The sequence below is a fragment of the Halichoeres trimaculatus genome, unplaced genomic scaffold, assembly GCF_033239565.1.
Source record: "Halichoeres trimaculatus isolate MK-OKI-2021-1 unplaced genomic scaffold, fHalTri1.1 fHalTri1_scaffold_4, whole genome shotgun sequence".
Classification (NCBI taxonomy): Eukaryota; Metazoa; Chordata; class Actinopteri; order Labriformes; family Labridae; genus Halichoeres; species Halichoeres trimaculatus.
Window position 1 is genome coordinate 37524333 of NW_027437182.1, and position 25162 is coordinate 37549494.

At 43.5% G+C, this 25162-nt stretch overlaps 2 protein-coding genes across 3 annotated transcripts in view; both read left to right on the forward strand.

Annotated features, from left to right (window-relative positions):
• Window positions 1-5669: 5669 nt before the first annotated feature.
• Window positions 5670-14342, forward strand: LOC141789652 (flavin-containing monooxygenase 5-like). The gene is made up of 10 exons (XM_074669178.1): window positions 5670-6050; window positions 6381-6520; window positions 6622-6810; window positions 9017-9182; window positions 9336-9478; window positions 9589-9785; window positions 9974-10121; window positions 10199-10406; window positions 10480-10552; window positions 12654-14342. The coding sequence occupies exons 2-10, from the start codon at window positions 6389-6391 to the stop codon at window positions 13066-13068; spliced, it is 1671 nt and encodes a 556-aa protein (XP_074525279.1). The 5' UTR covers window positions 5670-6050; window positions 6381-6388; the 3' UTR covers window positions 13069-14342.
• A 6801-nt stretch (window positions 14343-21143) lies between these two features.
• Window positions 21144-25162, forward strand: part of prrc2c (proline-rich coiled-coil 2C) — a 45403-nt gene continuing 41384 nt past the window's right edge. For both annotated transcript variants that reach the window (XM_074667498.1, XM_074667499.1), the window contains exon 1: window positions 21144-21532. The gene's annotated coding sequence lies outside the window, so the exon portion shown is untranslated. The remainder of the gene's footprint in view (window positions 21533-25162) is intronic.

Below are 25162 nucleotides of genomic sequence, written 5' to 3' on the forward strand. Positions count from 1 at the left end.
TCAGCTCACACCTGAGAACCAGCACGTCGTCCTCACCTCCTCCTCCTCACCTTGATGGAAAGCATCAAACCTTACACTAGTTAGCATTGACATGCTACAGGCTGCTAACAGCTAATTTCACATGTAAACAATGCAGCCATGGTTACATGTAGGATCTCCAGACAAACACAGGAGAAAAGTAGTAAAATATATCACAAAAAGTTTGGTGTCCATGACCAACAATGAACCATACAAAGTAATGATCCACTCCAAATACAAAGACGACAAAAAAGAGACGAAAAAAATGACAAGAAACGGACAAAGAAGAGAGAGCTGCTGCAACAGGCAGCTACTTGAGCAGCTCCTAGCAACGAATAAATCTGCAATAAAGCAAGATTCTATAATTATCATGTTCATATCTTTTCCAGGGGATCCATGCAGAGCCAGTTCAGGATTTGGTTGTGAGGAGACCAAAGCCATCTGCAAGGAGTGTATGTAAATCTACACTCTATCAAGCATACACAGGAGATGTTACTATCATGCTGTTGGTTACTGTATAATCGTGTATATTAGTGTATCTTGACACTTTCTAAAAATATTGATTTAGCTAATTATACATTGCGTTGAGCGGTTCCCCAAGATTCCCAGAATGACTTATATCAGAACCGAAAACCAAAACAAGCCACAAGAGATGTGTGGAAAGACAGTGAATTTAACACATAAACTTCTTTTCTTCTCAATCTGTTTCAGGACCCCTCCAGGACCCATCGTTATTGTCTCTTGGTGAAGGACTGAAAAGCCTTAGACCTCAACCACTGATATCCTCAGTACTGCATGGCTTGTCTTAGCTCTCCATGGTTGACTCCAGGTTCGGACCTGTGCCAAGAGGTTCACCCCTATCATACCAGTGTCCTTCTGTTGTAACCACACCCACAAGTCATATACAACACCCAGATGCACCTACATTCCCTAAACTGCCATTAGAAGGCTCAACATTTCCCACTGCTTTCCCAAGCCCCTGGCAATGGGTATACTTGAGGGAATACGTCCAACTCCTGCTATGAAAAGGGGCCTTGATCATGAGCCACAGGTGCTGGAGCAATATTCAAAACGTTTTGATGTCAGTGTATCACGTTATGGCTTTGTTATACACCCAGATGCTCCTCGCCTCGGGGCCAGCCCCGACACAAGAGCATATGACCCAAATGCAATTCCTTGTTTTGGCCTTGCTGAAATCAAATGCCCAGACATCTCTAACATAACATCTGAGGCAGGACATGTCAAATGGGTGAATGGTCTGCCAAAATTGAAACAGAATCATAAATTCCACTGGCAGGTTCAGGGTCAACTGGCAGTAACTGGACTGAGTTGGTGTGATTTTATAAGAGACACGGAGGAGGACTTAACAGTGGAAAGAGTGTGGAGAGATGATGAAATGATAAAGGAGATGAAAGAGAAGGTGGACAGGTACTTTTTTTCTACATATATGGATGTGTTTCTTCAGCAGAAAGGTACATGGTAACTAAAAACCAGAAACCATTAATCTTCTACATCTCTCAGGTGTATATTTAGGAGCCTACCAAATGTGTAAAAAATGAATTCCAAAAGACATGTTCTGTGTTATTGTCAATTGATTTTTATTAAATGTTTTATAATAATTGACAAATGTTTACAAATAATACAATTGTTACATCTCAAATGACTGACTAAACTCATATACTTTATATACAGTATATACACAAGAACCAGTATAACAGAACAAATGTACAGTGTACCATTTACATCATGAATGATAGGGATCATTACTCTGTGTATCTGAATGGTCATGCCATTTTTTTAAATTCATGTACAGTTCAGGCCAAAAGTTTGGACACACCTTCTCATTCACTGTGTTGTTTTTATTTACATCTCTATTTACATAGTAGATTCTCACTGAAGGTATCAAAACGAACTACTTAACAAAAAAGTGTGAAATAAATGAAAACACGTCTAATATTCTAGTTTCTTCAAAGTATCCACCCTGTGCTATGATTATTGCTTTGCACACTTTTGGCATTTTTTTATGAGCTTCAACAGGTAGTCACCTGAAATAGTTTTCACTTCTCAGGTGAGCCTTTCCTGGGTTAATTAATGGAATTTCTTGTCTCATCAATGGGCCACCGTTTATGTTGTTTAGAAGTCAGGCTGATGCGCAGCTGACAGCCCTATTAGACAACTGTTAAGTGAATATTATGGCAAAAATCAATCAGCTGAGTAAAGAGAACGAGTGGCTATCATTACTTTAGTGAGAATCTACACTGTAAATAGTGATGACGCACCGCTGTGACGCAATCAGTCTTCAAATCCAGCCTCCGTAGGCTGCAGCCCCTGAATTGGGACACAGCTAATGAGGTGCCCTGGGGCAGTGTTTCTCAACCCTGGTCCTGGTGACCCCTGCCCTGCAAGTTTTTTATGTTCACGGCTCCAACACACCTGATTCAAATGACCAGCTCGTCATCAAGCTCTGCTCGAGCCTGATAACGAGCTATTCATTTACATCAGGTGTGCTGGAGTGGGTAACATCTAAAACATGCAGGGCAGGGGGTCCCCAGGACCAGGATTGAGAAACACTGCCCTGTGGCACCCGGTAGCCCACGAGGAGCCAGTGAGGTGCCCCCAGAGACACTTCAAAAATAGCAGAAGCTACTAAAACTATAGTACCTTTTTTCATTTCAATTTGATGTTTTGTGTACAAATCTAACTAAATAAATACAACAATAAATGTGACAAACTGCAGCAGTTTTATAAAGAGGAATGGTACAAGATTCATCCTAATTGTTGTGTGCGCCTAATCTGCAGCTACAGGAAACATCTAGTTGAAGTTATTGCTGCCAAAGGAGGGTCAACTAGCAATTGAATCCAAGGGTGTACTTTCTTTTCCCTCTGTCTTGTGAATATTTACATCTAACGGCCAATAAAATAATGATAACATGGAATGCTTGGGTAGCATTAGTGTAAGCAGACACTGTTACTCATTCTTGTGATATAAGTTAAGATCAGACCACTGTACTTACTTTTTCCTCCCGCTGTATGACAAGATACAAAATTACTCTTTATTCAACAGGGATATAGCCTTTCAAATCAAGTGGTCCCTGGAAGTTGGTCATCACGCAGCAGTTGGTCCACAGCTGGTTGACTGTCCCAGACAAAGTCAGAGGAAGAGTGTGTTCCCAGATGCGATACTCCTTAACTCTGCGAATGGCTCTTTCCACAAGGATTCGAAGGCGGGCGATTGCTTGTGTTTTCAGAGCATCCTCCTTGCTGAGCTGTGCTGTGATCAGGAGTTGAATTAATTAATTTATGTTATTCAGTAAGTGTTTTATTACTTTTTGAACGATTGTGTGCACACTTTAACAATGCTAGCCTTAATACAGTCAGTCACACATTTTATTTGGAATTGGATTTTATGTCATGCTTACCTGTCATTTTAAAGGGTGGTATAATCAGTGTTGCCCCACGGTCAGCGAGCATCTTCTCGATGGTGAACCCCTTGTCAGCCATGCAGCCATCTCCTGGCTCCAGTAAGTCCAGTAGTCCACTCCGTTCTGTCAGCTCTCGGTCTGAGATGGAGCCAGTGAAGAGACTTGACACAAAAGTCACAGCACTACATGGGGCAATCCCGATCAAACCCTTAAGGGTTGTTGTGTTCTTGTAAAAAGAAAAAACTTGAGATTGGATTGTGAGGGATGATGGGGTCTGGCATCGCACCTCAGTGCAGTCAACAATTACTCTAACCTCTGGACAGTATTGCACAAATTTGATTGGCATGGTCTGCTGAACTTGCCGTTTACTCATCCAGATGGGCAGGGAGCCAAGGAGCAGGTACAGATAGTTGGCCCATGTTATCACAAGGCGGGAGACTGTGGACACACTGACCTGAAACATGTCAGCCAGCACCTTCTCTTGTAAGCCTGCGGCAACGCGGCAGCAGTACAGAAAAAACTCATCTACCAGTTGCAGGCTGTGTGATGGACTGGAGGATAAGGGTCCAAATATTTGTCCTTTTTTTTGGGCTTTGGCCCAATAAACCACCATGGAGGCTGATGGTTGGATAGCTGCCCAGAAGGCACAAAAAACTTTTTTCGATGTAAATCTTGTGTAAAAGCAGATGTCATCATCTGATACACAAAATCTGTAAACATGCACCGGACATAATTTCATCTTTTCCGATTTATTAGTGAGCTCATCAACTACAGCTCCCAGTTGTTGGATGCGTGCAGCTGCAGAATCCAGTGCACCTGTAGGAGATGAGAGAAAAAATATGATTAAGATGGTTTTTTGTACATAATTATTTACCTTTACCTGCTATTCTTAGATTAATGCTTTCTAATTAATACACTCTCAAAAGTACAGAATATGAACGCATATCTTACCTGCCTGAGGAGCCCAGTCGTAATCGTGGTCTGTCATTCTTGCAGGCCGAACAGCCTTGTCCCCCACACCGTCCTCACAAAGAGGAAAGGCTGGGCCAAAGTCATGACCCAAGCGAGTCGACGCTCTCGAATAAACCGACTCTCGCCTTGACCCTCCACCCCAGCCATTCCACTCAAAACATGAGGGCACAGCTTCCGTTTTGAGCCGTTTACGAGTGGTTAATGGTGTCCCGGCAGTGTTGGGTGTAGCTAGCCTGCTAACCGTTGCTTCAGTGTAGTCATCCTCGCAGAAGTGCCGGCTACAGACAAACGTGCTACATCGTTTGATCGTAAAATGTTTCCCTTCATCACGGCGAATAGCTGTAACCCATTTCTTCCTAATACTTATTTCACTTGGGAATGAATGAAAACTGAGGTAAGGTTGTCGTTTTTTGTTGCTTCTGCATAGCGGCACCGAGCAGTGACATCGTGAAGTCGCTTCCGCCATTATTGTGAAGTTACCGGAAGTGCGGAAGCACAACAGACATTTCGTCCCAAGAAACCCGGAAGCGCGACAAGCCCCTATCACGAGCTCACCCAATAAGAGGCACAGCTGGGGGTCACGTGACCGACAGGCGCCCTATGGGCTGTAGACGAAGCCCTTGCCACTACCAATATGGCCGCTACAGCCATAGTACTTTTTTTTTTTTTTTTTAATTGTCAATCTTAATGTCAAACAATATCATTGAAAGTATACATTTACAGAATTCAATATTATAACATTTCAAAAGACAAAGGAAGAACATACAGAACATATGCCAGAGGGAAATGGATCAAATAAGAAAGTAAAGTAATATAAAGTTGTTGTTGTTTTTTCAGTTAAAACAGTGAAATAAACTAAAGCATTCAAGAAGTCTGAATAGACTCAGCGTATTGTAATTCTAACAGTTTAAAATATGTTTTTTAGAGGTGAATTTGCATTTATGAATATGAAATTTAGCGAAGATGATAAGTAAATTAATAATGTAAAATTCATTCTTTTTGGAACCACATACATGCCGATGTGCTTCATTTTCAGTTTCAGAAACAGATGGGTGACGTCGGCGAGACTACGCCCATGTTTTATGGTGTACTATTGCTCGGGTTTACACATATCCCATCCACAAGTTCTTGTGTGAACATAGCACCATCTGACCAGCAGATGGAACACAACCCTAGCAGACAGAGACTCCTTCACACTGCTCCAACCATATACAGTCTATGGCTCCAACACCTGTAATGTTAACAACAACAGAGAAGGGTCACATCTCTGGATTATTTCTGAAGATAAGAACAGAAGAAGATAACGATTAGATTAATAATTCCTCTCTCTTTGTTTGTGTGTGTGTGTGTGTGTGTGTGTGTGTGTGTGTGTGTGTGTGTGTGTGTGTGTGTGTGTGTGTGTGTGTGTGTGTGTGTGTCCACTCGGCAACTTTTATCGCTGTTTGCTCTGTAGCAGATGACGCTGTTTGCCTTTCCTCCACTTAAAGGACTCTGATCCCGCGCTGATACATGAACTACTACATTAAATAGGCTAACTCCCCTCTCTCCGCCCACTCTGAGCTGTCTCGCAGCACAAACAAGTCGTTTCTTGCTGGAAACCTGGACGAAAGGACCCGAACAGAACGAACTCTTGGAGAGGTAAGTATTTTGTAGTTGGAGCTGTGTGAGTGGAGTTCATGCAGCGCAGAGACGAACAGAGGGAGTTCTGTCACCGCGCAGCGCAGAGGGCTGAAGGGGCGCTGTGCTGATCAAACAGCATGTTTATGTAAAAGTTTCGCCTTTGTCTTCAGAGTCCTGTCACAAACTGCTGCAGAAACCTGATCCTCAAAGCGGCTCTGCACAGAAAGCCTCCAGTCAGGCAGGCAGGTCTCTGGAGCAGCACAGGGCTTTAGCTCGGAGCCCACAGCTGGTTAATGTGTGTCCACTCAGTGCTGATCTCTGTTTGTCTCCCCGCTCACGGGCTCAAAGACTGAAGGATGGCGCGTCGTGTGGCGGTGATCGGAGGGGGCAGTTCAGGTCTGGCCTGTATCAAGTGCTGTCTGGATGAAGGGCTACAGCCCGTCTGCTTCGAGAGCAGCGACGACCTGGGGGGTCTGTGGAGGTTCAAGGTGTGTGTGTGTGTGTGTGTGTGTGTGTGTGTGTGTGTGTGTGTGTGTGTGTGTGTGTGTGTGTGTGTGTCCGCATGTTGATTACCATATCGTTTCTGCAGGAGAACCCGGAGCCGGACAGAGCCAGCATCTACCACTCTGTCATCATCAACACCTCCAAGGAGATGATGTGTTTCAGTGATTTTCCAATCCCTGCACACTTCCCCAACTACATGCACAACAAGCTCATCATGGACTACTTCAGGATGTACGCCGAGCAATTCCAACTCACCAAGCACATCCGCTTCAACGTGAGCACGCTTCATCTTCTTCCTGAACCCCCCCCCCAAAAAAAAAACATCTCTTTAAAGGGGACATATAATGCTGATCCCTGATTTAATACTTACATATAATATAATACATTTGAAAACAAGACCTTACACCCCCTGGATTTTCAAAAATGAGATATTGTATTTTTTCTGATATCCTAGAACGAGATTTGATGCCTCTGAAAATAGGTCATTGCCAGTTGGCCGCGAGATTTTGACCTTCGTGACGACACGAGGATCCTTTCTTTTTATTGGAGTAATCTGATAAAGCAGCTCCTCCTCTGAGATGTCAGTTAGTCACACAACCGCCACCGAGGGATACACCCACCAAGAGCCGACTGACTGAGTGCTGGATGCAGGGACTCTGCTCTGCTGAGCAGCTCTGCTTTACATGGTGAATTAGCAGTTAAAACACTGTAGTTTTAGCAGATGTCGTAATACTTGTGAGACTGTGATATTTGCATGCTTGTTCTGACATGCACTGTGAACCTGGACCACAATAATGCTGCGGTAATAACATAGTGAGGAACTGACGGTAGAGGCGATCTTTAGACTACACTTTCAGCATGATGGATAAAACAGGTATAAACTATACATGTTACAGTACCGCTTTGACTCACCACACTGAAGCATCCTGAGATGATCTGTGTCCAGGTGGATTTTCTTCCTCCTGAGCTGCAGAACCGTCTGGGTCTGACTCGGGGTCCAATACAAAAGGACGTATCCTACACTCTGCCATTTTATTACTGCTATCAATGCCTTACGGTGAAGTTTTGGCAAACAGCAAACTCGCTCGGTCTGCCCCATCCAATATGGCAATTTTGTAAATACTGCCATGCTGCAAAAAACCGCCCCCTGGCTCTACCCCCTCCTCCCCTCTGATAGAACTGACCAATCAGAGCACAAAGGACTGTGACGTTGCGAGGTTACTGGAGGTCAGTCTCGAAACAGAGCGTTTCAACAAGATCTTCAGAATGGCCTAAAATGAGGATATTGAGAACGCTATTGTGGGGCAATGAAGGAACTAAATGACTTGTACTGAGGTCAGAAATGCTTTACAGGCATCCTCGTCTGGCATAGTGGAAAGGAGAAACAAGCATGATGTGTCCCCTTTAAAGCCTATTCACCTGTATTTGGAAAAGTTTTTTTTTTTACCCAGGTTGTAAGAGCAGAGAGGATGAAAAAGGAAAATAAGAACTGAATGGAAATGATAAAGACTAGTGGGATAAAAAATTGAGATGAATATCTGTTCAGATACATTAGAAAAACAAAGATATTCATCTGTTCAGTGTTTCATTCTAAACAATCCCAGTGTAGATCCCAGGAAAGAAACTTTCCCAACACCTGCCACCCTGTTTCATTTTAACTGAGGAGTATAGTGCTCTGACCTGACCAATTGTTGATACAACAGTCTGTAGTCTGAGCATTGTTTTCAGTCTGTTATCCGACTGTTGTTTTTGGACAGTGATCAAATTGTTAACAGTCTGTAGTCTGGCTGTTGTTTTCAGCCTGTAGTCTGACTGTTGTTAAAATGTCTGTTGTCTGAGTGTTGTTTTTTTGCAGTCTGTAATATTTCTTTTGTTTACAGTCTGTAAGATGACTTTTTTTTACAGTTTGTAGTCTGTTTGAAGGTTGTTTGCAGTCTGTAACCTGACTTTTGTTTACTATCTGTAAACTGACAGACAGGTGTAGTCTGTTATGTGACTGTCAGACTACAGACTGTAAAACAGCCTGATTGTTGGTTGTTTACACGCTGTAGTCGTTGTTTACAGTCTGTAAAATGACAGTTGATTGAGGTTTGTTATCAAACTGTTGGTTTTTACAGTCTGTAGTCAAACTGTGATTGTTTTCAGGCTGTAGTCTGGCTGTTGGTTATTTACACTTTGTAGTCTGACTATTGGTTGTTTACAGTCTGTGATCTAATTTTGTTTGCAGTCTGTAATCTGACTGATGTTTACATGCAGTAGTCTTACTGTTGGATGTTTGCAATCTGTTATTTACATTCTGTAACCTGACTGCTGATTACAGTCTAACAATAATAATACATTCTATTTAAAAGCCCCTTTCAAAACATTCAAGGACACTTTACAGGAATTACAAATTACAAAACACAAAACGACAGACAGTCATTAATTTGACTGATGTTTACAGTCTGTAATTTGACTGTTGGTTGCCCTCTTTCTTTCAGACCAAGGTGTTGCAGGTGAAGCAGAGGTCAGATTTTGCTCACTCAGGTCAGTGGGATGTTGAGACGGAGAACAAGGAGGGTAAAAAGGAGAAACATATTTTCGACGCAGTGATGATCTGTATCGGACATCACTGCAACCCCAACCTGCCCCTAGACGACTTCCCAGGTAAGAGAACACCTGTAGGTCTCTGTTGACACCACAGGAATTAACCTTTGATATTATGTAATGGAGCATGTAAGGCACAGTGTGGTTACACAACCCGGCGTCAACAGAAAGCTGCTCCATGGAGACCACTTAATGTTCGCCTGTTCTCTCCAGGGATCCACACCTTTACGGGAAAGTACTTCCACAGCAGGGACTACAAGACTCCTGAAGAGTGGAGGGACAAAAAGGTGGTGGTGATTGGGATAGGAAACTCTGGAGGAGACATCGCAGTGGAGCTCAGCAAAGTCACTAAACAGGTGTTAGCGAGAAAAAAGATGGCACAGCAGCCAGGAAAAATCACACACACTGCAAATAAACAGGATCTCTGAACTCTCAGCTCACGGTCTGCCATCTTTGCTCCCCCCAGCTGTACCTGAGCACTCGGCGCGGGGCCTGGATCCTGAACCGTGTTGGGGATAATGGTATCCCCATGGACATGGTTTTTAACAGAGTGTCTGAGATGATGAGGGTTATTCTTCCTTTTAACGTCCTCTGTGGATTCGTAGAGAGCCGGCTCAACAGCAGATTTGACCACGGGCTGTACAACCTGAAGCCAAAGCACAGGTACTGGATGCATCCAGTGGTTTTACACATCAGACGCCGGTCACACGAGGACTCACTCCTCAGAAACTCTGCTCCACAAACTAATCTGACGTCAATTCACTTTCTATTTATTCATGTTTTATGGTGTGTGTGTGTGTGTGTGTGTGTGTGTGTGTGTGTGTGTGTGTGTGTGTGTGTGTGTGTGTCAGACTGTTCAGTCAACATCCCACAGTAAACGATGAGCTTCCAAACCGTATCCTATCAGGAACCGTTCAGGTGAAACCCAACATTAGCAGGTTTCAGGGCTCCAGCGTGGAGTTTGATGATGGGAGTGTGGTAGAGGACGTGGACCTGGTGGTAGGTTAAAGAACACACACTGCACACACCCAGTCACACATACAGAGGAGTGTGTGACTGAGTGTCCTGTTCCCCAGGTGTTTGCCACAGGTTACACGTTCTCCTACCCGTTCCTGTCCTCTCAAGTCGTCTCAGTGTCTGACAACAAAGCATCTCTTTATAAGTATGTATTCCCTCCTGAGCTGCAGCGCCCCACCCTGGCCATCATTGGTCTGGTGCAGCCCCTGGGAGCTATCATGCCCATCTCTGAGATGCAGGCCAGGTGGGCCACACGAGTCTTTAAAGGTAATGCCCCTTCTGTCCCTGAGACATTTCAAAATCAAGCCCTCAGTGACTCATCGTCTCCTCCCTCCTTTAGGCTGCGCCAAACTCCCCTCAGAAGCTGCCATGATGAAGGACATCAAAAGCAAGGAGGAGACCATGGCTAAGAGGTACAGCAGAGGCTCCTTAAAGAGGCTGTGAGGAGTTTCTAAGTGATCTTGAAAAAGTCTCCCTTCTAGATATCTGCCTGATCCTAATCCACTCCTTAAAATGAGATTATCAGCACCAATATTACAGGTTAAAGGTTATTTTAAAATGCTACTTCTTCGTTTCTTGATCTGGTGGAGCAGGACAGGGTTGATTAACAGCACGTCTTAGTCTCCATGACAACACCACGCCGGCCGATGAAGTTTAGCAGTCAGAAGAGAGATCTGTGTTTTTCTCTACTGAAAATGATTTCTGTGATTGATTTTGTAGTGATGGTGGACACTGGAGCCTAACTGGCAGAAGAGCAGAAGAAAGCTTAACAGGAGAGAGATAGAGAACGAGCTAAAGGCTAAAAGGGTTAAACCAGGTGTCACCAACCTTTTTGAGACCGAGGGCTACCTCACAGCAAATGAGTGGCACAAAGGGCTACTTGTCTGATAAAAACTTTCTGAATAAAACTGCATCACATTTTAATAATATTAATCATTGTAGGAGTGGTAATACTATGTGAAGAGACTGCTCATAAGTCAGTGTTGATTATTTCACAGAGATTATTAATGATTTGCAGACCAATGATTGTAGGAAGTAGCCCCATTTTGAACTGTGCTTTTTTGGCACATGCCTTGCTGTTATTCTGCAGTGGTCTGTTCAAACTTGAGAGTCTATCAATAAAATGAAGAGTGAGGTTACGTTAGCTCTGCTTGGTAGATGGACATAACCAGGATTTGCTATGGTTACACATGACTGAGCTAAACATAGACAGCTACTAAACGACATACAAACTGACAGTGTTTACTTGTTGTCATGTTAGCCTACAGATACATGGGAGCACCGGGGTGACAATAGCGCTTCATATAGCCGGCTACCGCGTTTGCTTGATGACATGTTTCAAACCACAGCACTACATAACTGTACAGATAAATACCTTACCTCAGCGAGTTGAATCCAGCAAAATGTTGAATAAAGGAAATTTGCTTCGATCTCCATTTGAACAGATCATAGCATCTTTAAAGATGCTATGGCCCAGAGTCTCACACACACTGTCGTAAAGATGTGACTTTTAACCAGGCCTGTGTTTTGGAACAAATTTCTTTTGTTCAAGTCAACTTTTTACTGGATACAACGCCACGATGTAAGGTATGCATCAGTACAGTTATGTTGCCATACAGTTTGAAATGTAACATCAAGCAAACAAGTTAAGTTCTTACCATACGCCAGTAGCCGGCTATATTTAGCACTACTAACAACCCAGTTCAATGACATATCTAATGTGTAAACAAATTAACAGTAACAAGTTGTACAGTAGTTTAGTAGCCGTCCATACCTAGTGCTGACAGCTGCCGTGGTGTTGTCATAGAGACTTGGACGAATCGTAAATCTGTTCAGTCTTGCCCAGCCCAATTGGGAAGCTACAAAGAAGCTGAGAAGTAGCATTTTATAATAACCTTTCTTAGCACTGATAATCTAAAAGTGTGGATTAGGATAGGGCATATATCTGGAAGGGAGACTTTTTCACTTTCAAACTCCTCACGGCCCTTTTATACTGAGACCAAATGAAACCCATGCAGACACTTCCTGTGGTCCAGCCTTATACTGAGAGGTACGGAGAGTCCCCTTACATGAACCTCATGCCAGATGTTCATACAGAGCCCATAAAGAGGCAGAAGCAGAAAAATTATAGAATAAGCTCTCACGTGCACTACATTGCAACCTAAGCTCAACACAAAGTTTTCTTTGCACAGTAAAGGGCCTTGATTTCTCAGTCTGGTGGAAACTGGCTCAGATGAATGAGTAGAGACAACAAGGCTCAAAGGTCAGGATTCTTTTACTACAGAGCTGAGCTTTTGTAATGATTGCAGTGTGCAGGTTTCAGGTAGATGTCTGCTGGAAGCTGTAGACGCTCCACCTTTGTTAATATGTATGTGATATTCTTCATTTTATTCCAGCTGCTGTAAAAGCAGGAAAGCACGTCCACACCGTGTCCTCAGCAGACTCTCTCTGTGGTGATGTAACCCGTCTGTCTGTCTGTGTGTCTGTCTTTCTGTCTGTCTGTGTGTCTGTCAGGTACGTGAGCAGTCAGAGACACACCATCCAGGTGGACTACATTTGCTACATGGATGAGATCGCAGAGCTAGTGGGGGTCCGACCCAGCATCCCCAGGCTGCTGCTGAGCGATCCCAGGATAGGACTAAGTGTGCTGCTAGGGCCCTGCACACCATACCAGTTTCGCCTCCGAGGCCCGGGCAAGTGGGCGGGGGCCCGTCAGGCCATCCTCCACCAGTGGAAGAGAGTGGCTCAGCCCATGCAGACCCGGCCCTGTCAGGATCCAGAACCCTGCAGATCCTTTCTGAGGCCCTTCGTGGTGTTGGCTGCTGCTGTGGGCGTGGGCGCCTACATGTGCAGAAACTGGCTTCAGGCTGTCCTTCAAGATCCAGCTCAGCTGCTGGGCCCCTTTAAGGACTACCTGCCTGCCTTGTGACCCGCTTTATACTGGTTTATCTCTGTGACCAGCTTTATACTGGTGAATCTAAATTGGGATCATATAAGGGATGTAGGCTGTTGTCTTCTTCTTTTTTTTTTTTTGATTGACTTTGATGATTTTCAGGTGGTTGCGGGTGGTTTTGTGTTTTTAATATGGTTCAAAGAGTTTTCAGGTGGCTTTCAGGTGGTTTCTAGGTGGTGTCAGGTGGTTTTAGGTGATTTTGTGATATTCAGATGGTTCTTCTTAAATTAATTTCTTTTTCCAGAGTTAATTTTCAGAGTTGATCACAGAGCTTTGGGTCCTGTTTACAGGACAACATTTCAGCTGAAACTGTTAAAAAGCGGTGAAAACACAGTGAAAAAAATCCATGTTCACACAGAAACACTGAGGGACTGAAAACGCTGTAGTAAGCATGCCACGCCTGCAGTTGGCACTATGGCTGTCTTGTCGGGAAGCCGCTTTTGTTGGATTTCCCCCAAAGTAGTGTTGGGCCGATCATCTGGTGTATTACTGTTGTACTGTTGTATGCGTTTGCATGAAGCGGAGCGTGACTTTGGCGTTTCCAATGAAAACAGCGGCTTACTGTTGACACAGTAAAGGTGTTGGCAGCGTATCAGAAAAATTCCACTCTGGAGGCCATTTTCAAAAGTTTGCGTTTAAGGTCGGCTGAAACGCTGTTTCTGTGTAAACACGAGGCAGAAACACAACAATACTCACTTAATACTTCAGCCCAAAACGGTTGTGGTGTAAATGGCCCCTTTGTCTCTGTGATGCCTGTGTGCCTCTGTGTAATGATCTGTTGAATCCTAATGAAGCTGATGTCAGTGAGTTTAGTAGAATTGGAAAACAAGGACTCAGAGTATCATTTCCTGTTTAAATGTTCCCCGGTCTTTGTGATGGGGCTGCTCCTGTATGCTTAGCTCTGGGGTTTTCTGCAGGAATTTTGGTTACTTGTTCATAATCACAGCACTCAAACTGGACGGCTCCAGCGGCCCAGAGGTGAAGATAGAACAGAATTATTCCTGTAAAATTGTAATTTTTATGAAAAATCCTGCTGACTTCAAAGCATTAAATCTTTTTCATTCTGTATGGCATTGATAAGGAAAAATATCCAGACCTCTGGTGAGTTTAGTTTTTGACTTTGTTGGATGATGAATATTTGCATGGAGAGGTCACACACTACATTTACATGTTGTTGTATATGTTGCATGACGGGTGTTTTTGATTCCTTTGCATAATGTCTTTGTTTTCTGCAGAGCCTAATAAAAAACAACCACTGCATCAAACTGTGACGAGTTATTGGAAACTTTTCCTCCAGATATGAGAGCAACATGTCTTATTGCACCTGAATGAATCAGCCTTTCTTTACGATTGCTGATAAAGGCTGACCTCTGATCAGTTACACAGCACACATCTCTCTGGGAGACTCTAGCTGTGTCCCAATCAGAGGCTGCAGCCTACGAAGGCTGAATTTGTAGAATGATTATGTCACAGCCAAGCGGGAACCTCTGGTCTGAGAATATGAGCCAATGTGGAAGTGCTAATATCTGCTGTTTCTGGAGTGTTCGCTTGAGGCTGGCTCTGGAAGTAGCGGAAGTCACATACACACCAAGCCAAAAAAAGCCGTATTCAAAGCAGAAATTAACCTATTTGCAGCCCGGTTCAAAAAACCTCTCCTGTCTGAGTCTCTAATTTTACCACCGGCACCCACTGTACGGGGGTGAATTTTTTTCTAACACGGCTGTTCAGAGGATATTAAGATATTATCTGAGTTTTTGACATCTGAGTTTTTGTCGGTAAAAAAAAGTATTTTCTGGCTCATCAATTCAGTCTCACATTTACATGCAGTTAATTTCTCAGACGAATCAAGAAGAGGACAGAGGCCACCAGACACCTACTACCTGAGACTTGTTTACCAGCACCCCTGCTACCACTACCATGAGCACAACGCCGATAACCAGGAGAGCAGGACGGACACACTTACAGCCAATGTCGTGTGAGGTCCATAAGATAAATCCACCCTGAAACCAGAGAGGGGCCTTCAAAGCGGTGTGACGTCCAAACCACTGAGCTGCAACACACAGGTTAACCACTGAGACACCTGATTACACAAGCCAAGAGACTTTAAATCATCTTTTCAAATATCTGATGCTGGCTGTGTTTTCTGGTTCAATGGGAACTATCTCTGGCTGTTTCTTTAAACTAATCTTCTTGTCTCTTCATCAGTGAAACAGACTCAGGCAGGAGAGAAGAATCAAAGCTTTCAAACAGATACGCTAACATAACAAGGAGCATTGTGTCTGTGTCCTGTCTGAGCGGCAGGGTGGGAGCAGCTGGGTCCATCAGGAAGGCTCTAAAGTCAAGTCATTGTGTTCATGTCCTGCTCTGAAGGGGTGCGTTTACTGACACAATGTGAAGAGCAGCATAAAAACACAGTGACATTAAACTGAGTTCTTTAAGATGACTCCTATCACAGGCTACCAGACATCCAGGTAAAGCTCCTTACAGTACTGTAATAACATATTTTCTCTGACTCAACGGGTATAGTATATAGCAGTGTTTCTTAAAGAGGGGTCCCAGGTCCCCAGGGGTCAGCAAAACATTGCTTGGGAACCTCGGAATAATTTAAAAACAATTGTACGATTGTAAAATGCGCGCTCTATCATTGAAAATGAATATCATCAAACTGGAATCTCTTGCACCAATAAAATCAGCTATGTTTTTTCTCCAGTACTTTTGCCCAATTTTTTTTGTGCTGTGAGATCAATTCTCATGTGATCGTGACAGGTCTTTGAGTTCATAATTCACAACACTAGAAAAAAATAAATATCAAAACCAAAAAAAACACCTTGGTGCAGCGGCTTGCATAGATTTTTATGAAGGGAAGGGGCAAAAAGAAGAAAAAAATGTACTCACAGAACATGCATTTTTGTCGCCCAAGAGAGCAGTTTATCCTATTTTAACCATCTCAAAGGGCAGGTAAGAGTGTTTTGCCAACCAGGAGGGCAGTTTGGCTCCTGGGAGGACACTGAAGCGCATGTTTTTGCTCACAAGAAGGCACTTCAGTGCACGTTATGGCACCAAAGAGGGCACTTCAGTGCATGTTTGTCAAGAATTTGGGCCCCTCTGTGCACACGTTTGCCTAAAGTTGGAGTTGAAATGTCAGAGTCAACATTTTCTCAAAGCTTACAAAATGAATTACTTGGAAAGTATAAATGTAGCTTGCTCTATTTTTTGCAAAATACATTATCAAATAGTATAATTATTATGTTTATCAATGTTACAAGTATGAAGGGGTCCCTGGTAAAAATGTTAAACCTGAAAGGGGTCGATGCCATGGTCTAAAAAAGTTTGATAACCCCTGGTTTTAAGACATCTCAAAGCCAGTGTGTTCAGTCTTTGACTCACAGCAGGGACAGAGTCACGATTTCAGTTTAAATTGAGCCGGATACATTTTGGCTATTTGGCTTATTTTGGCTGGGCCTTAGGTTACAAAAGTTGGCAGATTTTTAATTTCACTAATAAAAATTACTGACAATATACTAATGTTACTTTGTGTGGTTTTAAAGCAGATTTGGTTGCTTTTTTCACCTGTAATTGGCATTATTACATTAAAAAAGCTGTGAGAGCAAGGACATTAACCACAATTTAATAAAATTTTAAAAAATAATCAACGGTTTTTCCCCAAATAAAGTTTGGATCCCGCCAACACGAAGTGGAATCTTTCATCACTTCATATATGTGTTAAAAGAAAGTTTAGGGTGGGCCTGGGCCCTCTGGATTCACACTCAGTACTAGAGTGTCTAGAGTCATGTGACCCTCAGACTCTCATACAGTCATCATGATCTAGTTCTTAGTAGATCTGAGGCCCCGTTTACATGACGCCGAAAACGGTCGATTCCGCAAACATTTCGTTGCGTTTTGGCCTTCCGTTTAGACGAGACCACGTTGCGTTTTCAGTGAAAGTAGTATGAATGTAGTTCCTCAGGAACTGGAGACTGCACAGATAGTGTTTGTTGTCAGTTTTCTGCAGAGCACCAAGTGAGAAACTCTCAATCTGTGTCTCCCTCTAGTGGCAACACTACTCTGTGTAACAGAGCACCTCAGTTATCTGTCCACCTATGAAACATCATTTGACTGCTATTTTTACCCTGGCTTAAGTTTCATTTTATCTTGTACTTGAGTAGAGTATACGAGTACTCGTTCCAGCTCTGTCAGGTGCTACTGCACATCTTCAACCTGAGCCTGAGCCTGAAGAGGGTCCCAACACTGTGGGAGACTTCCTGCGTGATTCCTGTCCCAAAGACAGCATACCCCAGGGAGCCCAACCACTTCAGACCTGTGGCCCTCGCTTCTCACCTGATGAAGACCCTGGAGAGGATCGTTCTGAGAAAACTCCGCCCCATGGTGAGCTCCCATCTGGATCCTCTGCAGTTCGCCTACCAACCGAACATTGGGGTGGACGCTGTCATCTACCTCCTGCAGAGATCCCTGTCTCACCTGGAGAACGCCGGCACCACTGTGAGGGTCATGTTTTTTGACTTCTCCAGTGCTTTCAACACCATCCAGCCCTCACTGCTCAGGGGGAAGCTTGAGGGAGTTGGGTTTGACTGTGACCTGGCTGCATGGACTGTGGATTACCTCACCAACAGACCGCAGTTTGTGAGGCTCCAGGACTGTGTGTCAGACATGGTGGTCTGCAGCACAGGAGCACCCCAGGGGACAGTGCTCTCCCCTTTCCTCTTCACCCTGTACACCTCGGACTTCTCTTACAACTCTGGGAGCTGTCACCTCCAGAAGTTCTCTGATGATTCAGCCATCACTGGATGCGTATCGCAGGGGAACGAGCAGGAATACAGGACTGTGATCTCTGACTTTGTCGACTGGTGTGACGTGAACCACCTTCAGCTCAACGCCAGTAAGACGAAGGAGATGGTCGTGGATTTCCGCAGGAGGAGAACACCCCAGACTGCACCCGTGAGCATCCAGGGTCTGGACATCGAGATGGTGGAGTCCTACAGATTCCTGGGTGTTCACCTCAACAATAAACTGGACTGGTCAAACAACACAGACGTCATGTACAAGAAGGGCCAAAGTCGTCTCCACCTGCTGAGGAGACTGAGGTCCTTTGGAGTGTGCAGGACTCTGCTCAGGACTTTTGACGACTCTGTGGTGGCTTTGGCACTTTTCAATGCAGTGGTCTGCTGGGGAGCAGGGAGCACAGAGAGAGACAGAAAGAGACTGAACAGACTGGTCAGGAGGGCTGGTTCTGTCCTGGACTGCTCCCTAGACTCCCTGGAGGAGGTGGGTGAGAGGAGGATGCTGACAAAACTTACATCCATTATGGTCAATCCCTCTCACCCACTGCATGAGACTGTAGGGACTTGAGTAGCTCCTTCAGCAGCAGACTCAGACTCCCACCCTGCAAGACAGAGTGCTACTGCAGGTCATTCCTCCCTTCTGCAATAAGACTTTACAACACACACACCTGAACCCTCACCAGTATGACATCAAACATTCAATAAATACATGTCCTGTGCACTCCGTACCAGTTCTCATTGTAAATTTTCACTGTCAAAAAAACAATCTTTGTATATGTCTTGCTCCAATATAAATATGTAAGAAGTAATATTTTTTCTACTTTTCTATATTTCTTTATATTTCTTCAAATTTCTAATTTTATATTCTATTATCAAATTCTATTTTTAATTGTTATCGCATTACTGCACTTTGTTTTTTTTTGTGAGCAGCTGTGGCAAAAAAAATTCCCCCAAGGGGGATCAATAAAAGAATATTCTATTCTATTCTATTCAGCCCTGTTCATAACCCTGTGGATGAGATGTGTGGTGTTACCATTAACCCAGCAGGTGTGGGTTGAACCCCTCTGAACAAAGACAGAGCTACACAGAGAATTTTTCAGAGGGTCTTTGTTTTATTAAGGCAAATCTCTAAAAGAGCATGGATAGATCTTAAAAAAAAGAGAGAGAGAACAAGCAGAATCCAGCTGATGTGTAGCTTCATCAGAATGAGATGATACAAAAATAGCATGATATGCTCTGAGTTGCCCATCATGTATTAGAATCGAATGATTGGACTTTAGCTGATAAACAGAAATGGTTAGAGACACTGTGCTTCTGTACGGTTTGTGTTTCTGTGTATGTCAGCTCTGCACACACACTGTGATTCATTTCCCCCAGAGAAGAAAGAATCGGTCATTCCCCTGCGTTGACTACTCTAAGTGTTTCTTTATTTATCTTTGTATCAAAGGGTTCTCAGGAAACACTATTTCTGAACGCTGTTTAAAAATTGCAGAAAAAAATAGAGGCATGCTAAACCATGGGCTCTGTCAACAACAAAAGAAAACAAAGTTAACACCAACGGCAATGCTTTAAACACGTGAAATAAATACATGATAGGAAATGTAGGGGTTGGAGCTGCTGCCTCAGGTTGACCAGGTTAATTGGTGAGTCTAAATTGCTTAGAGGTGTGAGTCTGAGTGTGTATTAAGGAGGTTGTCTGTGTGTCAGCCCTGTGGTTAATTGTAGACCAGTCCAGGGTGAACCCCACCACCCACACAAAGACAGCCGGGATAGGCTCCACCCACCAACGATCCTGAACGAAAGAATAATTAGAATAATTCATATAAAGCCACAGCTTATTTTTGATTTGTGTTTTATTATTATTATCATTATTGCATTATTATTGGTATTATCATTATCATTATTATTATCATTTATTTTAACGTCTTGATCTATTTCTGTGATTTTCACTTCTTCCCTTAAACACGTTCAAATACCGTTCAGAGCACATGAGCTGTGAATAGACCAACCCTTAACGATTGTATACAGGCTCCTGTAATGGCAAGAGCGACAGACTTCAAAGTCGCCGCCGCTCGTAAACCACCGGCAGACCCCGGAAGAAGAACCGTGCATGCGTGACTCCTCCACATATGGGTTGCCAGGTTTAGAGACTCACTGAATGTTATTTGTCCACTTTATGACGGCTTTATTCAAATGTTCTGCTGAGATTAATCATAGTATACTCTGAAACAGTTCTCCATCCTAAAATGAACCCAAAGAGTTTAGAGCTCTCAACTACACAAATCATCGTTTATATTTTATTTTACTATTCAATAAAATAGTATTTTTTAACAAGCTAACGCTACATGTGCTAAAAGGAAATTTAACCAATAGTATTATATCATTAAGCCAAATAAAATCTATCAGACTTTTTGTGGATGGGCAAATTAATCAATTACCATGAAACAAAATGTGTGTATAAAAAAGGACACATTACGTATTTTGGTTTTGTAGCATCAAATGTTTTCCAATTCATGTAAAATCATTAAACTGGGCAAAAACCAGTCTAAAACAACATAATTATTCCAAAGTAGCAAACTATCCACTTGGAAACATGAGCTCTTACTCAGCTGCTAACATGGTATGATAAGAAGTCATTATCTTTTGTGCACAAGTTAGTAATGCATGCACACAACAAAACTGGTGACATAATTGGATACCATGTGTTTACAAGTATTTATTTTGCACAAGAAATGATTGTCTTAATTAAACTTGTTGTCATTTGCGTACACCAGTAATTATTTAGTGCATACTATCTAATTGACTTTTTAAAACAAAATAACAACCTATTCACACAAGATAATAACATGTCCTTACAAAATAATTGTGTTGTTTTTACAGCATTTTTTGATAATAATTAAGAAAGTTAAATGAAGCACTGACATAATCACAGAGAAGTAACTGAAATAAAATAAATAAAGTAAAATCGATTTTTTTTTTTTTTTAAGTTTTCTGCTCTATATGGGCCCATTAGGAATTGAGAGCTTATGAGTGTTCTTTCAAAGCGCATCACTGAACCAGATTGTCAAGAAGAATCTTTAAAATGAGGCAACTTTTTAAAAACAGGGGGTAGCTTCAGAGGCAATTCTTTTTATACAAATATTTAACGAGTTTATGATGAAATAGAAAAAAAAAGACTCTGTTTGTGTTTGACAAAGGTGTAAAAGCAGACAGTCTGCCAGAGGGGGACACCATATCTACATCTGGCAACCATACAGCGCCATCTTTGATTGTGCGACAGGCCGCGGCTCGAGCGGGCCCCCACTCCACGGGAGACACGGTCTGACACAGACCCACGGTGAGGAAAGACACGGACCCACGGGACAACCTCACACCGGCTCCCACAGTGTAGGCCGAACACACAGGGAGCTAGCGGCGGAGGACAAACCCCGCGCAGAGGAGGCGTTAAAGAGCCGCGTGCACGCGCGGAGCGGGTTGTTAGCAGCTCACGAGCACAGCAGCTAACAGCTAGCAGCTAGCTTTTGTAATCCGCCGGCCAGACGCACAGAAACGGGCCGAAACCAGGTCCAAACCGGACCACGCAGCGGCAGAAAGAGCAGAGAAGATAGCAGGGCGGCAAGTGAGTCTACAAGCGAGGCCAGGTGAGTGTGTGAAGTTTGGACGGATAGTTAGTCATGATGTAGAGTTCGCTGTTAGCATGCTGCTAACACGCTGATGTGATGGCGAACACTGTGAAACTAAAGGATAGCAGCAAGCTCACGTCTGCGGCAGCTCCTTTCACTTTATACCGTTGGGTACGAAACAATCCAACAACCAGTGATACTTTGGCGTGTGTACGGTGTGATCAGAGCCAGGGGAGGACAACCCTGGCCGGATGGGGCCTCTGCTCCTTGCCGGTGTGAGCCACCCAGCCCACCAGCAGTTCTGAAGGATGGCCTGCACTCATGACGGACAGCGACTCATTTAATCATTATTTACAGGTTAAAATCCCCCATTAAGCACCTCTTTCATCAGCTGTGGACCTAAGTGTGCTGGAGATGAATTTATTTTTGGTAAAGCTGTCGCCCAGATTCACTCCTTCTGTCAATCACGGTGTCATCCTGCAGCCCGACTCAGGTGGTCATAAAAAAGCACATTTAAACTCTGTGAGAGTGCAGATTTAAGGAAGGTAACGATTTCATGTGCTTCTTAAGATGACTCTCCAGGTGTTGGAATGAAATGATGATGGGTAGTGGTGGAGAGAGGGGTTATTTTTGTGTGTTTGTATAGCCGTGCATCTTTGGTCAGAAATGGGCATCTGGCTTGAGTAGACAGGGGTGTGTCCAGATTCTTTAGACTGGGGTGGCCCGATTCATTCAGGGGTGGCATAGAGTGTGTGCACACACACACTCAAAAACACTATCAAACTTGGTTAGTTTCCCTTTCATAATCGGGTTCCAACTTGGAACTGAATATGAACCTGAGATATGTGGTTTGGATAACAGCAACATATACTTTTTCAGAAGTGAACCAAAGAGAGAGTTTTGCAGTCCATGGATGTGATGTCACCATAATATCATGTCGCCTGTGAAGCATTAGAGGAGAATAACTTGGAACTTCATCCAATGGCAATGTTTGGCTTAGCTTCATTTCAAATAAAAAGACTATGAAAACCTTTCATTCAAGAAAAAACACATCTAGCCTGATGAAGCATTGCTCTAACACAGCATGGGTTTGAAGGAGTTCACTGCATTTGATGTGCTGCAGTCTACCCATTACACAAACATCTTAGTTAGGTTCACATTCATATTTATACTAAGGTCAAATCATATCATATTATGCCTAAGTATTTCAAATATGCATTTTGAGACGACCCATTTGAAAATGTATCCAACTGTAGTTTTGGCTAATCATGTCTTCTTTATGATAACATTAAAACATCTGACACATACTATAATCCGGTGTTTGGATATTCAGAGAGGACAGGACAGTGGATTGAGCTAGAAATGAGGTGAGAGTGGGTAGTGACGTAGGAAGGGGGCAGGCTGGAGTCAAGCCTTGGGCTCCTGACCTAACCCTGGGCCACACCAGATTCTTTAAGATTTGGAAAAATCAATATTTGCAGGTGAACTTTGGCTCATTTAGTTTATACTCCAAACTTTGCCAAATACAGTATGTTTTACTTTATTTGAATGGTAATTCTGATACTCTAAAGGTGATGGTGAGGAAAACCTTAAAATCTTAAACCAGCTGGCAAACAGGTGTATGCTAGCATATGTTTAACAGTTGGTTTTAATTTAATGTAATGAATTGATGGTTAAAATGATCAGTTCCTGAGCAGTTAGTAGAAAGGTTTGGCTGTAAATATGTTAAACTCTTCTGCATTGACGGACATTCAATATGGGACCCAGGGGACCTTGTCTTTTGGAGCCAGCCTGAAGTGGGTACTCTAGGAACTGTTTTTGCACATGCCCATTGGCGTTAGTTTTCAGTGCCAGAGATTTACGTTTGGTTGCTAAATTGTCTGACTTGCTTTACGAACCCCCTCTGGCCAGGCAACCTGTCTAGGTTCTGCAGTGGCCGATCAGAACCCTGTAAGGACGTGGTCACACTGACAAACCATACCGTGCTGAAAGTGATACTCTGGGATGAAACAAGTTGGGTCCTATCACAAGGTTTAGGGCAGAAATTACCCCTACAGCAGTGTTTTTGTGCAGCTGAAGCCCAGGGCGCATGCACCAAACACCCCCTCCATGCTCGTCTGCAGGTTTCCTCTGCACTCAGACGGGGCCATATTTTACTTGACCAAAAACACAAATAAACAGACTCCCACCAAAAAAATCTGATATCAGTCTGCATTCACGCTTTATTTAGAGAATTTTCAGCGCGTTACTTTCACACAAAAACACCGCTAAATAAGGCTCTAGTTCTCATCGTGTCTCTTAGTCCTGGCAGACTACCTGCGTTTGTTTATATCTGGCACGCCGCACGCGGACTGATACACTAAGCGGCGAGCGCCTCGTAGCCAGCTGTGGCTCTGCAGCGGAGGTAGCGACACGATGAGAACTAGAGCCTTATTTAGCAGTGCTTTTGTGTTAAAGTGACGCACTGAAAATTCTCTAAATAAAGCGTGAATGCAGACCGATATCAGATTTTTTTGGTGGGAGTCCGTTTATTTGTGTTTTTGGTCAAATAAAATATGGCCCCGTCTGAGTGCAGAGGAAACCGGCAGAGGAGCAGGGAGGGGGTGTTTGGTGCATGCGCTCTGGGCTTCTGCTGCACAAAAACACTGCTGTAGGGGTCATTTCTGCTCTAAACCTTGTGATTGGACCAAACTTGTTCCATCCCGGAGTATCACTTAAAGCACACTTCAATCCTAAGGCTCAGCTTGTTTGGCCAGTGTGACCGCAAGTGTGCCGTGCTTAAGCACAGTTCACTTTTCTTCTTTGGCTTCAGAGAGGTAGGCTTCAGCACAGTTCACTTCATGCACCAGCACAAGCATGCAGACAGTGCATGATCCATGACATATGATTGCCAAAACTGCTCCTCTCCACAATCATTTGAAACAGTAGCGGGGTGTTAGAGGGCTGTGTCGGACCAAAACAACACAACATAAACCAAAAAGTCTCTAAAGTTGTAGCAGTGCTCTCTGTGGCTCATTGTGCTGACTCTGGTCAGCTCATACTTAATGTAAACGGACATGTGCTAAAGTCTGGTTTAAATTGGAGTAGTGTGACCACTGGCCGTACTTTACAATGGGGGAGCTGCTCTGCGGTAGGGCAGTCGTGCTTGAGTATGACACAGTTCTAATGGCCAGTGTGACAGGCCCCAAGGCTCATGATAAAGCAATTTTCAACCTGTAAGTGTGGATTTCAGGGTGTGAATCAGCACGTTTTCAAGCACGCAGCGGTCCCACTAAGGTCACAGCTGGATCCTAAAGTCACAGCAGGGGTCTAGTATAGTCAGCGTATAAGTGCAGAAAAAAAAAAGAGAATCAGACTTCTGACCAAGAACACCTCACTCTGCTTTGATAGGTGGCGCTGTGTGCTTGTTGATAAATGAGGCTGGGTGTGTATTGAACCAGTTTAGACAAGACATGGTTTTGTGTTTTGTGTTATTCTTCCATCCATGAATTTAAGAACCTTCACTTCCTTCAGCTGCATTAGAAGGAAGGTTGTTTCCTCCTCACTCCAAAAACAAGACTTGTTGAAAAAATGCTGGTTTGTTGTGTTGAAGCACAGAGACCCCGTTTATCATGGTCATCTACTCCCTCTTCCAGGTGAAATGTGCTC